Source organism: Mobula birostris, chromosome 3 (genome assembly GCF_030028105.1).
Source record: "Mobula birostris isolate sMobBir1 chromosome 3, sMobBir1.hap1, whole genome shotgun sequence".
Taxonomy (NCBI): Eukaryota; Metazoa; Chordata; class Chondrichthyes; order Myliobatiformes; family Myliobatidae; genus Mobula; species Mobula birostris.
Window position 1 is genome coordinate 62272572 of NC_092372.1, and position 18365 is coordinate 62290936.

The 18365-nt window shown below is 40.7% G+C and overlaps 1 protein-coding gene across 18 annotated transcripts in view; it reads left to right on the forward strand.

Moving 5' to 3' along the window:
* The window catches only part of fryl (furry homolog, like), a 372606-nt gene that overhangs the window by 282597 nt on the left and 71644 nt on the right, over positions 1-18365 (forward strand). For all 18 annotated transcript variants that reach the window (XR_011885352.1, XR_011885353.1, XM_072252739.1 and 15 more), the window contains 4 exons: positions 2129-2736; positions 13654-13751; positions 15901-16071; positions 16948-17088. Coding sequence is in view for 16 of the 18 variants with exons in the window: in XM_072252739.1 (XP_072108840.1) it covers positions 2129-2736; positions 13654-13751; positions 15901-16071; positions 16948-17088 (1018 nt within the window). In the remaining 2 variants the exon portion in view is untranslated. The remainder of the gene's footprint in view (positions 1-2128; positions 2737-13653; positions 13752-15900; positions 16072-16947; positions 17089-18365) is intronic.

Here is an 18365-nt window from a genome sequence, read left to right on the forward strand (position 1 = left end):
GTGGTGCTGAAGGCTGTAATGTGCATAATCGGGAAGATGAGATAACAAGCCCTAGGTTCGCACTGAGTATCACTTTGATAGCGTAAGAGTGCAAAGTCATGAAAGTCAGAGTGGCGCTTATGGAAAATTAAACTGAAGGCAACTAGGAAGTCGTAAACACAAAATACTCTGCAGATGCTGGACATCTCATTTCCGGGACATCTCAAATGTCCTCTTTCTTTGTGGTTTCCCTTCTGTTGTCATCAGTGATGCCCTCACCCGCATCTCCTCCATTTCCTGCACTTCGGCCCTCACACCATCCTCCTGCCACTACAACAGGGGCAGAGTTCCCCTTGTCCTCACCTACCACCCCACCAGCCTCCGGATCCAGCACATTATCCTCCGCCACTTCCGCCACCTTCAACAGGACCCCACCACTAAGCAAATCTTTCCCTCTCCACCCACTCTGCTTTCCGCAGGGATCGTTCCCTCCGCGACTCCCTGGTCCACACGTCCCTGTCCATGGATCTCCCACCCGGCACTTATCCCTGTAAGCGTAAGTGCGGCACTTGTCCCTACATCTCCTCTCTTGCCATCATTCAGGGCCCCAAACAGTCCTTCCAGGTGAGGCAACACTTCACTTGTGAGTCTGTTGGGGCCATCTGTTGCATCCGGTGCTCCTGGTGCGGCCTCCTTTACAGCCATGATGAGGCTAAATTCAGGTTGGAGGAGCAACACCTCATATACCATCTGGGTAGTCTCCAGCCCCTTGGTATGAACATTGAATTCTCCAAAGTAATTCCCTCCCTCTCCCTTCCCCTATCCCAGTTTCACTCTGCCCCCTCCCCCAGCTGCCTACCACCTCCCTCATGGTTCCGCCTCCTTCTACTACCCATTGTGTTTTCCCCTATTCCTTCTTCACCTTTCCTGCCTATCACCTCCCTGCCTCCCTTCCCCACCCCTTTATCTTTCCCCTTACTGGTTTTTCACCTGGAACCTACCAGCCTTCTCCTTCCTACCCTCCCCCCACCTTCTTTATAGGGCCTCTGCCCCTTCCTTCTTCAGTCCTGATGAAAGGTTTCAGCCTGAAATGTTGACTGATCTTTTCCACGGATGCTGCCCGACCTACCGAGTTCCTCCAGCGTGTTGTGAGTGACTAGGAAGTCATCGTAGTGGTTGAATAAAGGTACTTAGTAAAGTCATCGCCTAATCATGTTCAATCTCATATGTTGAGAAGACCCTATTAAATACAAGTAAATTGCATTACAGGAAAAGTGTGGTTGGGAAGATGCCATTTTTAATCATCTTGCACTAAACTGAACTTCTGATTAAATGCTGTTAGAAAGAAATTGTGGAGTGAGTGAGGATGGGAGAGTGAATTGCTTGAAGGATATTCTGACTTGGCTCCCACTAAGAAAGTAATGAGGCAGCAACCTGTATCTGGGTCACAGACCCTCACCAGCTGTTTATCCTTTGCCTGAAGAGATTGTACAGGAAGAGATACCTTGCATGAGTTCGAAGTTGGTAAGGGTGTCGATCTCAGGTAGTAATACACTGGCAGCAATTTGCATATGCTTCAATTTTGGCATCTCTGTCTATCTACTTTCAGAATATGTAGTCTCCTAATTGTGATTAATTTTTCTGCATTAATAATATGTTTCCATTTGTGTATTGCCACTTAAAGTTTCCAATCACATAACAAGTAGAAAAGTAAAAAATCAGAAAAGAAAAATTAAAAGAAAATAATTTGGAAAGCCAAATTAAGCATTCGATTTTGAAATTTGAAAGTGGTCTAAAATAGTGCAAGTAAGGGAATGAGCAGGATTTCATAAAGGATTGTGTGTTCTGCAATTAGGTAGAAAATTATTGTGTACTGAATTTGGATGATAAACTATGGTCGTTTAGTTTGGCAGAGCAGGCTTAAATAATTCAATGTCCTGCTATTCCTATTTTGAATGTTTGTTATTAATCTGAAGCAAGATTAGGAGTGAATTTAAAAAGAGGGTTTAAATCACAAAGGGAGTTATTTTGAGAGCAGAAAGAAAATTGTAACATTCTGCATTTGTTGCCTTTGCATGGTGATAGTCAAATTTGCATGCTCCTTAAACATACCAAATGATCTCTTGTATTTGTTCTTACCTTGTTGTAGCACACATTTGACTGATTCGTTAATCGGCACCAAGTTGGCAGCTAACAGGAAAAGCACTGGACAACTAAATCTAAGCACAAGCCCACTCAACACCAGTGGTTTCCTAACCCACTATAGTTGCCATGCAAGAAGTAACTCCTTGCGAGCTAGTCTGCTGGGAGACAGGCGTTGTGACAGACGTCGAAGTAATACACTGGATATTTTGGACGGAAGGGTGAACTATGGTAACTTAGCAAGGACTCGAAGCCTATCCTCTCTTAGAGAGGGAGAAATGCCTGACCAGCTTCCAACTACTGACCCGAGTAGCCTGATGGCCACCATTTTCTGGATAGCTGCAGCCCTACTGGAGTCAGACTATGAGTATGAGTACCTTTTGGCACTAAAATTGCTAAACAAGTTACTCACACATTTGCCTCTGGATAAATCAGAGAGTCGGGAGAAGATTGAAAAAGTACAGAGCAAACTAAAGTGGACCAACTTTCCTGGACTTCAGCAGTTATTCCTGAAGGGCTTTACCTCAGCTTCCACGCAAGAGATGACAGTTCATCTTCTGAGCAAACTAATTTCCATCTCTAGACACACTCTGGTGGATCCAGCTCAGGTGGCAGGTATGCTTCTAGATTTACATTCTAAATTACTGTGGCAAATTCTTACTGAATTTAGATTTGGGGATGGTGTATCAAGAAAACTTAATAAATATTCTCATTCATGTCTTAGGAAGCCCAAATTTACCTCGGCTGTAGCAACAAATAACATATTGGAAAGCAGTGTTCTTCGCAGCTGTTTTTAAAAACTAATTCAATTGTTTTTTTAATTCATATTTCTTTGTTTTCTGATTTGTTCATTCAATATATTAATCACCATTTATAAGCTATCTATGATCACTGCCTCATCCAAACTTGTTCCCCTTCTTTAGTTTTATCAAACCTTATTTTGATATTTTTATTAATAAAATTTTGAATATTCAAGTACATATATTGCTCCTAGACATTTTTCTCTTCTAAACAAAACAATGCTAGGCACAGGTACTTTTGGTCAGTAGAAATTTGTTTGCCATTTACTATTGCCTGCATATTTTTCTGATATAGAGGCAAACACAGGTTTGTGCTGACACATTACAACAAATGATTTGTTCTCAATTTCAGGACTTTACTTACTGCTGCTGCTATTCCTGACATTGCTGATTCCAATGTAATATATATCATATCCCTGAAATCTTTCCGTGTTCTGTCATCTGTTTTACAATGTAAAGCAATTTATTTTGCTTTTCTAGCACTATTACTTGCCCACGTTAAAAAGCATTTTCCATTTATCTTATCTCTCCAATCTATCCAAATGTAATTAGAATACCTTTTCTATGTAGCTTGAACTCTACTAGTGCACAACCCAGTCACCACCAGACTCTTCTATGGTCACGTGCATATACTAATACACACCTTTTCTAATTTGGTGTCATTCACAGAGTTAGTTAGCTTTGTTTCTCATTTGTAGTTTGTTTCTGTATACTATAACCAAAAGTGGCACCTGGAGAAATGCCTGATATTGTAGCGTTCTAGCTTAGATAATTTTGGACCCAACTTGAACTCTTTCCTCTTTTATATAGAATAATTCCAAGGTTCATAGTATAAAGAAATGTTTTGATATACAGCTGGATCATGGGTGTGGGAATTTCTCTTTCACGAAGACCACTGATGAACTCCAGTTAACTTTTTTGGTGACTTATGACTTCTCAAGTGCACACTGACTCTCTTCCCATACATTAAATTATCTTTTTTGTTCCTGCCTCCGTACAGAAAGTCTTCAATTAAATTCCTGAAAATCATTTAAAAAATGTTAACTATTTGTAATCTGCAAATGATACTGCTGCTTTTTTGTTACTTGTTGACTGTATAGATAAAGACGTGAGTACCCTTGTAAGTTTTGAGTAAATGAGAAAGTACAAAAGATCAGGAAAAGACATAGTTGTGCAGAGCACTGCCTTTTGGGATAGAGTTCCAAAGATTTGTAAAAAGAAAATGTATCTTCATCTTCATCCTAAATGTTTATCCTTATTCTGAAATTCCTTCCTCTAGTTTATTTTTTTCCACCGATCTGAAAAAATAGCCTATCTACATCATTCCCTTTCAGCACATTGTTTGTCTCAGTCACCTGCTGTCCACTGATTCCAATGCTAGACACTAGACACTAGAATACTACAGCACATTACAGGCCCTTCGGCCCTCGATGTTGTGCCAACCCATATATTCCTTAAAAAGAAAGTACTATCCTGTAACCCTCTATTTTTCTTTCATCCATGTGCCTGTCCAGGAGGCTTTTAAATACCCCTAATGTTTTAGCCTCCACCACCATCCCTGGCAAGTCATTCCAGGCACCCACAACCCTCTGTGTAAAAAAGAACTTACCCCTGATACCTCCCCTAAACTTCACTCCCTTAACTTTGTACATATGTCCTCTGGTGTTTGCTTATTCGTGCCCTGGGAAGCAGGTACTGGCTATCCACCCTATTTATGCCTCTCATAATCTAAATTAAAATGCGTAGTGATTTCTTCTCATTTCAAAAAAACCTTCATACCAATATGACATGGAATGCCCTAAGATTCTTTAAAATCAACTCAAACAACTTTTATACATACTTAGTTGATATATCTTCTTACAACATAGAAGGAGATCATTCAGCCCATCAGATCAATGCTGATTCTCAGACCAAAGCCATCAATCCCATTACCCCACTTTTTGAACTATAATATATTCTTCCTCATGTTCCACTAATTCAATTCTGTTTTTCCAACAAGCCATCATTTATAGTGCCCGTTAACTTATCGAGCAGCAGGTCTTTCAGAGGCAGGGGGAAACTGGAGTACACCAGAGAAAATCCTAGTAGTCTCAAGGAGAACATGCAAACTCCGCATAGATAGTACTGAAAAGTAGGATTAAACCCAGGTCACTGGAACTGTGAGGCAGCACCACCACTTGCTACACTACTGTGGTGTCCAATGTAGAAAGGAATCTGTAAAAGAACAAATAATGCTCTGACATAAATTATAAATTGTTGAGACAATAGTAGATGAATTTCAGTGCTAACTTTTAATTGCATGATGTTGCCCAGAGAAATTAGGAGATTTGTTTTTGAACTAGCTCAAAGAAATGTGAGAATATTGTCAAATCTTCATTGGTGAAGACCATTCACTGCAGAGTAATAGTCAACTGAACAAACAAAATAATTTCTATACTAGGTCTTTGGAGTATAGATTTAAGGTGTGAGAGTTAAGTACTGTTTTCCTTTTGTTTTAATTTGCTGTCTGAATTTGCTTATGAGTTTGTTTTTGTAATCTATAATTTGGTATATATACTTTTTGTCAGGCCTGCTCAGGCAGGCATGTCCCTGTCTCCACCCAGCTAACAGGAGTCACCTGCTACACGTTTCCAAATTATTGCCTGCAGTCCATTTAAACCCAGCTCTCATCCACAATCTTTATTCACTCATATGAACCAGCCAGCTCAAGCAGTTGTTGCTAGCCTTCAGTTACCTTTTTGCCTTGTTGTGTTAAGTACCTGTTCTCTCTTATTTTGTGGCCCCTTGTGGCTTGTTATTTTGCTCTTTATTATTAAAATATTGTTTACTGCTAAATTGTCTCTGCTGCTATGCTTTTGGGTCGAGCCTCTACATTTCCTGTCGCTCCTTGATGCAAGTATTTTTGATAATATAAGGTTTTTTCCAATGAAAAAGCAGAATTAAAGTCATTTATTTGGCCCTTTAATGCACTACATATATGTGCATAATTGTCAGAGATATGTGCCTACATATGGACACTTCATTTGCAATACCTGTAAAAAGTATTCACCACCCCCACCAGGAGATGGATACAAGAACATTTCCAAGTCACTGAATATCCCTTGGAGTACAGTTAAGTCAATCATCAAGAAATGGAAAGAATATGGCACAGCTGTAAATCTGCCTAGAGCAGCCCATCCTCAAAAACTGAGTGTGCAAGAAGGGGACTAGTGAGGGAGGCTGCCAAAAGACCTATGACAACTCTAGAAGAGTTACAAACTTTAGTGGCTGAGATGGGAGAGAGTGCGCAGACAACAACTGTTGCCCAGGTGCTTCACCAGTCGCAGCTTTATATGAGAGTGGCAAAGAGAAAGCTACTGTTGGGGAAAAAAAACCTCTCATGAAATCTTGGCTAGAGTTTGCCAGAAGGTATCTGAGAGATTCTGAAAGAAAGTTCTGTCATCTGACCAAACACAACGCATCATCAAAAACATGGATGCTTCACTGTAGCAGGACCTGGAAGGCTTGTAAATGTAGAGGGTAAAATGAATGCAGTAAAATACAGGGAAATCCTGGAGGAAAACCTAATGCAGTCTGCAAGAGAACTGCAACTTGGGAGATTTTTTTTTCCAGCGAGACAAGTGTAAAGCCAAAGCTATGCAGAAATGCCTGAAAAACAAAAAAGTTAATGTCCTGGAGTGGCCAAGTCAGAATCCAGACCTCAATCCAATTGAAAATTTGTGGCTGGACTTGGAAAAGGGCTGCTCACTCGTGACCCCCATGCAATCTGACAGAGCTTGAGCCGTTTTGTAAAGAAGAATGGGGAAAAATTGTAGTGTCCAGATGTGTAAAGCTGATAGAGATCTATCCACATAGACTCAAAGCTATTCTGCCAAAGGTGCATGTACTAAATACTGGCTTGCAGAGTGTGAGTAATAATGCAATCAATTATTTTGTGTTTAATAACTGTAATAAATTTAGAATAATCTGTAGAAATTTTCTTTCACTTTCACACAAGTCTTTTTTTATCAATCAGTGTCAAAAATCCATTGTGATTCAATGTTATAAAACATGAAAACTTCAAAAGGGGGTGAATACTTTTTACCAGCACTGTATAGTGAGCTAAGTGATAAAATGTGAAATACAATAATTTTTAAATCAAAAACAAATTAGCTCAGATTTTTATTAATTCCTGTGTTCCTGGTAACAGCATTTTGATTGAACTTTTCAATTTTCCTCTGAATCACTTAATTCAATTGGTTCCTCATCTAAGACTCAGATGAATTCCAGGAAGAAGGGCAATAATGGAACGTGTGTGTTATTGACAGTGCTGTTGTGCCTGGAACTTGGGACTGGGAACCTGGTGCAGGCCTCCTGCCTTCCTCAGTGTGCACTGGTATGCTGAGGGCCTGACATGGATCTGGCATCAGCTGGTGTTGGGTACACTATGTGTGTGTGCTGCACTACATTGTGGAACTTAGGCTGCACAGGTCTCTCATATACTGTTACCACAGAGAAATGTTTTGAGCTGGAGAATGTTGTGCAGTGAACAAAAGGAGGGCTAATGTTCTTAAGAATGTACTCCTCTCATCTAGCCCCTCAGTGTCTACAGTTCAGCACCATTTGAATATTGGTAACCTGTTTTCAAAAGTTGAGTACTTTGTTTTTGTACAAGTGTTTTTTCCCTTTATTTGCTTATTTGTAATGTTTTAAAGTGACTTCAATCACTCAAATGTGATTTTAATTAAATGTAATTTAAAATGTAAATTAATATTTTTTCAATGGCTTTTAAGTTTTGTAGTTAATTATATTTGTTTCATCTATTTGAGTATGGTTCTGGTTATCAAAGATACTTAAACACAGTTTAAAGATCAAACAGAGCAGTGAGCGAACATTAGGCCTTAAGGGCAATTGGCGGTAGGGCCTCAAGATCCACCACTGACTACTCATTGCTTGCAGGCGATTTATGGAGTGATTACGGTTTAGAGGCTTGGAGCTGGAGAATGTCAGTGGATTCAGAAAAATGGTGTGGTTTGTGTGTGTGGATGAAGCCATTCTGAGCACCATTCTCACACACAATGTCAGCAAGACCAAGGAATTGATTGTGGAGTTTAAGGAGGGAAAGTCTGGAGAAGGTCCACATTCAGGAGACAATGATGGAAAGTGTGAGCATAAAACGGTGCAGGCCCTTTGGCCCATGATGTTTTTCCCAACCATTTAACCTACTCCATGTTCAAACTAACCATTCCCTTTCACATAGCCCTCCATTTTCCCCCATCATCCATTGTCTATCTAAGAATCTCTTAAATGTCCCTCCTGTATCTGCCTCTACCACCGCCCTGGCAGTAAGTTTCACACACCTACTATACCCCCTGTTTGACATCACCACGATAGTTTCCTCCATAAATCTTCTCTAAATTATAAGACATGGGAGCAGAATTAGTCCATTTGGCCCAAAGAGTCTGCTTCCCATTCCATCATGGCTGAATTATCATCCCTCTCAATCCCATAATCTGGCCTTCTCCTTATGACCTTTGACATCCTGATTTATCAAGAACCTATCAATATATCCAATGACTTGGCTTCCACAGCCTTCTGTGGCAATCTTTCCCACAGACTCACTACCCTCTGGCTGAGGAAATTCCTCCTCATCTCTATTTGAACTGGACTTCCTTCTTTTCTGAGGCCGTGCCCTCTGATCCTTGACTCCCCCACTATAGGAAATATCCCCTCCACATCGACTCTGTTTTGGCCTTCCAATATTCAAAACGTTTCATTGAGATCCCTCTTTCCTCCCCCCCCCTCCCATTCTAAACTCCAGAGTGTAGAGGCCCAGAGCCATTAAGCTCTCATTGTACATAAACTCTTTCATTCCTGGAATCATTCTTGTGATCCTCTTCTGGATCCTCTCCAATGCCAACACATCTTCTTAGGTAAGGGTGCAAAATTACTCACAATATTCCAGGTGTGGTCTGATCAATGTCTTATTAAGCCACAGTATTGCATCCTTGTTTTTATATTCTGGTCACCTCAAAATGAATTCTAACATTGCATTTGCCTTCACTACCACCAACGCAACCTGTTAGTTAACTTTTAGGGAATCTTGCATGAGGATTCCCAAATTCCTTTGCACCTCTGATTTTTTTTTTAATTTTCATCCCATTTAGAAAATGGTCTACGTCTCTATTCCTTTTACCAAAGTGTGTGACCATACACTTCCCTACACTATATTCCATCTACCACTTCTTTGCCCAGTCTCCCATTCTAAGTCCTTCTGCAGACTTCCTGCTTCCTCAACACTACCTGCCCTTCCACCTTATCAACTTGCACTGCATCTTTGAAGGATCTACTGATGTGAACCACAAGATCCTCTGTCCATCAACAGTGTTAAGATTTGTGCCATAAACTCTGTATTCTGCCTTCCAGTTTGACCTTTAAAAGTGAATCACTTCCCACTTTTCCAGATTGAACTTCATCAGCCACTTCTCAGCCCACCCTGCATCCTGCTAATATCCTGTTATAACCTATGACAACCTCCTTTACTATCCACAACACCACCAACCTTCATATCAACTGCAATTTTAACCAGCCTCCCACTTCCTCATCCAAGTCATTTATAAAATTTACAAAGAGCAGGGGTCCCAGAACAGAACTCTGTTGACCTCCAGGCAAAATACACTCCCTGTGCAACCAATCTCTGCTTTCTGTGGACAAGCCAATTCTGAATCCACACAACCAGGTTTCCATGGATCCCATACCTTCTGACTTTGCGTGAGACTACCATTGGGAACCTTGTCAGATGTCTTGCTAAAATCCATGTACAACACATTGACTGCTCTGCCTTCATCAATACGTTTTGTCACTTCCTCAAATCATGCAGTCAATCTCTGAAGTACAACTTGACCCTTACAAAGTCACATTGACTCCCTCATCAGATAATGCTTTTCCAAAAGCTTGTAAATCCTATCTCTCAGAATCCTCTCCAATAGTTTGCTCACCACTAACATAAGATTCATTAGTCTGTAATTCCCAGGATTATCCCTGTTACCTTTCTTGAACAAAGGAATAACATTTGCCACCCTCCAATCTTCTGGCACTACATTTACGACCAGTGAGGATGCAAAGATTATTGTCAAAGGCACAGCAATCTCTTCTCTTGCTTCCTGTAGTAACTTGAGGTATATACTATTGGGCACCAGGGTCTTGTCTATCATAATGTTTTTCAGAAGTTCCAGAACATCCTCTTTCTTAACGTCAACATTTACAGTATATCACCCTTTTGTACTCTGACCTCACATTCACCAAGATCCCTCCCACTGGTAATTACTGAAGCAAAGTATTCATCAAGTACCTCCCTTATCTCTTCTGACTCCAGCACATTTCCTCTTTTATCCCTGATTAGTCCTACCCACACTTTAGTCATCCTCTGGTTCTTCATGTACGTATAAAACACCTTGGGGGGGGGGGGGGGTGTCTTAATCCTACTCACCAAAGCCTTCTAGTGCTCCTAAATCCATTCTTTAAGATCTTTCCTGGCTACCTTGTAACTGTTCAGGGCCTTGTCTGATCCTTGCTTCCTAAACCTTAAGTATGCTTCTTTCTTTCTCTTGACTAGATATTCCACATCTCTTGTGGACCATAATTCTTTCACCCCACCATCCTTTCAATAGAACAAATTTCAAGTTCTTGTATATCAACATCAGAAGATCAATCTTGTGTTGAACACATTGATGCAGTCACGAAGAAGGCACATCAGTGGCTTTACTTCCATTAGGAACTTGAGATTTGGTTTGTCACCAAAGACTTGCAAACTTCTGCAGAAATGGCAAGCATTCTGACTGGTTGCATCACAGCTGATATAGTGTCTCCAGTGCACAGGATTGCAAGAGGCAGCAGGGCTATGTTGACTTAGCCAGCTCTTCATGAGTACAACCCTCCCTAGCATCAAGAACATCTTCAAGAGGTAGTGACTCAAGAAGGCATCATCCGTTATTAAAGAACTTCACCATCTGCGACATGCCTCTTTGCATAGCTACAATCGGGAAGGAGGTACTGGAGCCTGAAGACACACACATTTTAGGAATAGCATCTTCTCTACATAGAACATAGAATAGTACAGCACAGTACAGGCCCTTCGGCCCACAATGTTGTGCCGACCCTCAAACCCTGCCTCCCATATAAGCCCCCACCTTAGATTCCTCCATATACCTGTCTAGTAGTCTCTTAAACTTCACTAGTGTATCTGCCTCCACCACTGACTCAGGCAGTGCATTCCACGCACCAACCACTCTCTGAGTAAAAAACCTTCCTCTAATATCCCCCTTGAACTTCCCACCCCTTACCTTAAAGCCATGTCCTCTTGTATTGAGCAGTGGTGCCCTGGGGAAGAGGCGCTGGCTATCCACTCTATCTATTCCTCTTACTATCTTGTACACCTCTATCATGTCTCCTCTCATCCTCCTTCTCTCCAAAGAGTAAAGCCCTAGCTCCCTTAATCTCTGATCATAATGCTTACTTCCTAAACCAGGCAGCATCCTGGTAAATCTCCTCTGTACCCTTTCCAATGCTTCCACATCCTTCCTATAGCGAGGTGACCAGAACTGGACACAGTACTCCAAGTGTGGCCTAACCAGAGTTTTATAGAGCTGCATCATTACATCGCGACTCTTAAACTTTATCCCTCGACTTATGAAAGCTAACACACCATAAGCTTTCTTAACTACCCTATTCACCTGTGAGGCAACTTTCAGGGATCTGTGGACATGTACCCCGAGATCCCTCTGCTCCTCCACACTACCAAGTATCCTGCCATTTACTTTGTACTCTGCCTTGGAGTTTGTCCTTCCAAAGTGTACCACCTCACACTTCTCTGGGTTGAACTCCATCTGCCACTTCTCAGCCCACTTCTGTATCCTATCAATGTCTCTCTGCAATCTTTGACAATCCTCTACACTATCTACAACACCACCAACCTTTGTGTCGTCTGCAAACTTGCCAACCCACCCTTCTACCCCCACATCCAGGTCGTTAATAAAAATCACGAAAAGTAGAAGTCCCAGAACTGATCCTCGTGGGACACCACTAGTCACAATCCTCCAATCTGAATGTACTCCCTCCACCACCACCCTCTGCCTTCTGCAGGCAAGCCAATTCTGTATCCACCTGGGCAAACTTCCCTGGATCCCATGCCTTCTAACTTTCTGAATAGGCCTACCATGTGTAACCTTGTCAAATGCCTTACTAAAATCCATATAGATCACATCCACTGCACTACCCTCATCTATATGCCTGGTCACCTCCTCAAAGAACTCTATCAGGCTTGTTAGACACGATCTGCCCTTCACAAAGCCATGCTGACTGTCCCTGAACAGACCATGATTCTCTAAATGCCTTTAGATCCTATCTCTAAGAACCTTTTCCAACAGCTTTCCCATCACAGACGTAAGGCTCACTGGTCTATAATTACCTGGACTATCCCTACTACCTTTTTTGAATAAGGGAACAACATTGGCCTCCCTCCAATCCTCCGGTACCGTTCCCGTGGACAACGAGGACATAAAGATCCTAGCCAGAGGCTCAGCAATCTCTTCTCTCGCCTCGTGGAGCAGCCTGGGGAATATTCCGTCAGGCCCCGGGGACTTATCTGTCCTAATGTATTTTAACAACTCCCAGAACTTCAACCTCGCTCATATTGTCCTCACCATCATCAAGTTCCCTTTCATTGGTGAATACCGAAGAGAAGTATTCACTGAGGACCTCGCTCACTTCCACAGCCTCCAGGCACATCTTCCCACCTTTATCTCTAATCGGTCCTACCTTCACTCCTGTCACCCTTTTTCTCTTCACATAATTGAAGAATGCCTTGGAGTTTTCCTTTACCCTACTCGCCAAGGCCTTCTCGTGCCTCCTTCTTGCTCTTCTCAGCCCCTTCTTAAGCTCCTTTCTTGCTTCCCTATATTCCCTATCTTCCTCCATCAGATTTCTGAATAGTCATGACCACTACCTCGTTATTTGTTTTTCACATACTGTTTATTTATTTGTTTTGTAATTTGTGATGATTTTTGTCTTGTCGTGTACTATTGATGCAAAACAAAAAAAAATCGCTATATATATATCGATAATTTGACTTTGATCTAGCACACTGTTTTTATTCACATCATTGCTGACTTTCTCTTTTTTAAAAGAGATATCGAGCCAATTGAATTAGAAAGATTGTTCTTAGAAGTAAATCAATAGGACTTTAATGCAAGCTTAAAAAGTGAGATTGATTTTTATGAAGCATTCATCAAGTGGCAATAAGAGTACTGTGCTGGTATTCTGAGTGCCTTTCTAAGTGAAAGCATTGAGCAAAGTATCACTAGGATTATACAGGAAAGAGGGATTATGTAGAAATGCTGAAGATATTAGGAGGAGCAGTTTTTGAGGACTAGTGTCGACCAGTCTGTAGTGAAAGTTAATGGTAATTTCAATAATTATAAAAAAATTACTTGCACCAATTGTTCAACAATCTTCTGCAGAGGGCAATCCGTGATTTTTAAGTTTATCAGCTGAAAGAAGGTTACACATTGTGCTTTTCTGCCAGGTAATTTAAATCTGTCAGAAATAAATTTTGACTTGTGTGTTTGATTAGTTTACTTTTAATGTATTTGGAATCAAACTTATGGGCCATTATTTATTTATTCCTCTTCGTTAATGAAAGAAAGGCCCAAAAGTTATCATCTGGATTTGACCCAGCTTTAATTTTTTTTTCCAGGGTTCCCATTAAATATTTTGTGCCTGCTACCTCATTTAATTCAACATTTTGATAACCCTACCCAATTCTGCAAGGAGACTGCTGACAGAATAGCAAAGGTACGTACCCAGTAATGAACTATTACTTAAATATTGGAATAATTAATGTCCATTATTCTTTAGAAAAGCTTCATGTTTAATAAATAATCGATTAGGCTTCATGCTCTGAATTAGTACAGATTTGTCTGTTGTGATGCCTTTTTTTTGGAAGAAAATTATTCAATAGGTCAAGTTAGACAATTTTAATGAAAAATCATAATGTATGCTGCAGAAACCTTCAGAAACCATCACTAAATTTGATGATATGTAAATTAATGTGTTATATTGTGCGGGAATGTGTGTTTGTCTACTTTGGAAGAATGAAGAAGCAAATTATTACTTAATTGCAGCAAATCAACAAAAGGACCAGAGTTGCTGGTGAACGCAGCAGGCCAGGCAGCATCTCTAGGAAGAGGTACAGTCGACATTTCAGGCCGAGACCCTTCGTCAGGACTAACTGAAGAAAAAGCTAGTAAGAGATTTGAAAGTGGGAGGGGGAGGGGGAGATCCAAAATGATAGGAGAAGACAGGAGGGGGAGGGATGGAGCCAAGAGCTGGACAGGTGATTGGCAAAAGGGATATGGGAGGATCATGGAACAGGAGGCCCAGGGAGAAGGAAAAGGGGGAGGGGGAGGAAAACCCAGAGTATGGGCAAGGAGTATAGTCAGAGGGACAGAAGGAGAAAAAGGAGAGAGAGAGAAAGAATGTGTGTATATAAATAAATAACGGATGGGGTACGAGGGGGAGGTGGGGCATTAGCGGAAGTTAGAGAAGTCAATGTTCAGGCCATCAGGTTGGAGGCTACCCAGATGGGAGGAACAACACCTTATATTCCGTCTGGGTAGCCTCCAACCTGATGGCCTGAACATTGACTTCCCTAACTTCCGCTAATGCCTCACCTCCCCCTCGTACCCCATCCGTTATTTATAGACACACATTCTTTCTCTCACTCTCCTTTTTTCTCCCTCTGTCCCTCTGACTATACCCCTTGCCCATCCTCTGGTCCCCCCCCCCTTTTCCTTCTCCCTGGGCCTCCTGTCCCATGATCCTCTTGTATCCCTTTTGCCAATCACCTGTCCAGCTCTTGGCTCCATCCCTCCCCCTCCTGTCTTCTCCTATCATTTTGGATCTCCCACTTTTAAATATCTTACTAGCTCTTTCTTCAGTTAGTCCTGATGAAGGGTCTCGGCCTGAAGCATCTACTGTACCTCTTCCTAGAGATGCTGCCTGGCCTGCTGCGTTCACCAGCAACTTTGATGTGTGTTGCTTAAATTTCCAGCATCTGCAGAATTCCTCATGTTTGCAACAAAAAGACCTCTATGTTCCTGTACATGAAACCCGAAAGGTTAGCATATCAGTACAGCAAGTATTTGGGAAGGCTAATGGAATGATGGCCTTTATTGCAAGTGGTATGGAATATGAATGTCGAAATATTTTGGTGCAGTTTTTCAGGGTGGTCTCCATATTCATGGTTGATGTGCTTGCATCAAAGGCAATGCAGAGAAGCTTCACTGTGATTGATTCCTAGGATGAAAGTTTTGATATATGACGACAGAGATCTTGAAAACTGGGATGCATAGTTTCAGAATAAGGATTTGACCATTTCTGATAAAGGTGAAGATGACGAACCTTTGGAATTCTCTACCCTAGAGAACTTTGGAAATGGAGTCATTCAAATTGTTAAAGGCAAAAGGTGATGCAATGTAACTACAAGAGATTGCAGGGGTATCAGGAGGGAGTGAGAGAGTGATTACAAAGACAAGAATGGATCAGCCATGATATTGAAAGATGAAGCAGGCTGGTGGGTCTGACAAGCTTCCTCCTTCCTGTTGCTCATATTGAAAAAATGTCAGTGTATTCGAAAACTGGTTCCAAAGTATCATAAATAGAATTGCTGAAAGCCTGTTAAAAGAAGGTGTCTCCTATTTTGTGAGAATGACAACAAAACCTAAATTTAGGATACACATTTGGTTGTTAAATGCACTTGCATTATTATAATAATGTTGCAAGGTTGTTTTTAAAAAATCATCATCATCTACAACTACAAAATAAATTCAGTGTTGTGGACATTGTGATTCTGTGTTTACTTTTAAAAGTTTTTAAGCAAAAGATAAAGGTAATTTCTGTACATAAAATGCTTTTTCCTTAAATAATTTATTATCTTCCCTAGGTTTGTGCAGAAGAAAAAACAGCCACACTTTCTAACCTGGCTCACATGATGAGCCTTTATAGCACACATAGTTATTCACGAGACTGTGCCAATTGGATTAATGTGGTTTGCCGATACCTCCATGATGCTTTCTCTGATATCACTCTTAACCTGGTCACTTATTTAGCTGAGGTAATTTTTGAAATTTATTTGTGATGTTAGTTTGTAGAGAGTAATTCAAAAAGGTTTAAATGTAGAGTTAGTTAAATTACATTTTGACTGGTGTTGGCCACGACCACAGTATTCTTTCTGAGGTAGAACTGATGATTTATAATGCAGCTATATTCCAGTTAATTGATAGATTCCCTGAGTTCTGATCTCTACCCTTTGTCCCTTCTTGGTAATTACCCATTTCATCCATCATCCAGTAGTCTCCCATCTTTCCGTTGTGATTTCAAACTGTATTGATCAAATTTCCACAGATCATAGCTTCTTGATCTGTACAGTTTCATCATAAAGGCTGAATACTAACATTTATCTGTACTTTAGTTGGGTAATGAAAAAAACTGTATTCTTGGATTCTAATCATTCTGCTAAGATTTCAGCTTCCTTTATTTATTATCCTACCATATTGGACTTATAGGTCAGTGAATATTGTGATACATCAAATGTGACTTGTGTGTCTTGCACTCTTTACTTTGGCATCATCACCATTCTGTGACACGGTTACAATTGCAACTCTCACTTCTACCACTAGATGGAAGACACAATAAACCCCTGTAGCTGTATCTACACGGTAGTCAAGAAATGTGTTTTGCCCTGATTATGAACAAAGCTTCTAACGCTACAGTTGACTTATAATCAAATATGTGAAAACTGAATTTACAAAGTCTTAATATACCATTTATAGAACTGATGCTTGTGATATTTGCTCTGCTTGCATTTGGTGTTGATGGCAGTTAATTAAAATGGAGTTTATAAATGTGAGCATGATTAATTTTAGGGTATGAATGTACAGAGATTTAACTGCAAAATCATAACTTCTCTATGTCTGATGTCTCTCTTCAGTTATTAGAAAAGGGCCTAACGAGCATGCAGCAGTCATTATTACAAATTATATATAGCCTTTTGAGTCATATTGATTTGTCTGGAGCACCAGTAAAACAATTTAATTTGGAGATAATGAAGATCATTGGGAAATATGTGCAGGTGAGTTGTAATGAAGTAACATTATACTGATATTTATTTCATTAAAAGCTATGATTATTGTTTTTTTATAATAGGTAAGTGTAAGATAAAGGTATTTGAATGCACACAGTATATAGAATAAGATGGATGGTCTCATAGTGCAGTTAGAGATTGGCAGGTATGACTTTGTCATCATTGAGTTGTGGCTGAAAGAAGATCATAGTTGGGAGTTTTACATCCAAGGATATACATTGTATCGAAAGGAAAGGCAGGTAGGCAGAGGGGGTAGAGTGGCTCTCTTGGTAATGGAAATCAAGTCCTTACAAAGAAGTGACATTTGGGTCAGAAGGTATACAATCCTTGTGGATAGAGTTAACTATAAGGGTAAAAAGGCACTGATGGGAGTTACTTTCAGACCTTTGAACCGAAGCCAGGACGTGGGATATAAATTACAATGGGAGATAGAAAAGGAATGTAATAAGGGCAATGATGCAAAAGTCCAGTGGAGTTTCAACATGTAGGCAGATTAAGAAAATCGGATTGGTACAGGGTCCCAAGAGAGGGAATATATAGAATGCCTATTAGATGTCTTTTTGTAGCAGCTTGTGGTTGTGGCCACTATGGGAAAGGCAATTCTGTCTTGGGTGTTATGTAATGAACCGGAATTGATTAGGGAGCTTATGGTAAAGGAACCCTTAGTAGGCAGTGACCATAATATGATAGAATTCACCCTGCAGTTGGAGAGGTTTAAGAACCCATGATTGCCGATTGCGTCGCCTCTGATCTGGGCCGACATTTACATGCCGGGCGGCACCTAATTAATTAGCTTGTTTATTTCGGCTTTTTTCTTAAAGATGTGCTGGGTGCATTCCGGCTACCGCTGCATTCTTCGCAGCAATGTATTGGTCCGCGGCCCGGAGGTTGGGGACACTGTGCAAGAGAACTTGGACAGATTGGGAAAATGGGCAAAGAAGTGTTTAGAAGAATGAAGGGAGATCTAATTGAAACCTATCAAACGTTGAAAGGTCCAGGTAGAATCGATGTGGAGAGCATGTTTCCTCTACTTTGGGAGTCTATGACCAGAGGGCACAGCCTCAGTATAGAGTGATAGCCATTTAAAACAGAAATGGGTAATAATTTCTTTAGCCAGATGGTGGTGAATCTGCGTAATTCATTGCCCCAAACGGCTGTGGAGGCCAAGACAGAGAGTATATTTAAAGTGGAGGTTCACAGGTTCATGATAGTCAGGGTGTCAAAGGTTACGGGGAAAAGGCAGGAGAATGGGATTAAGACAGATA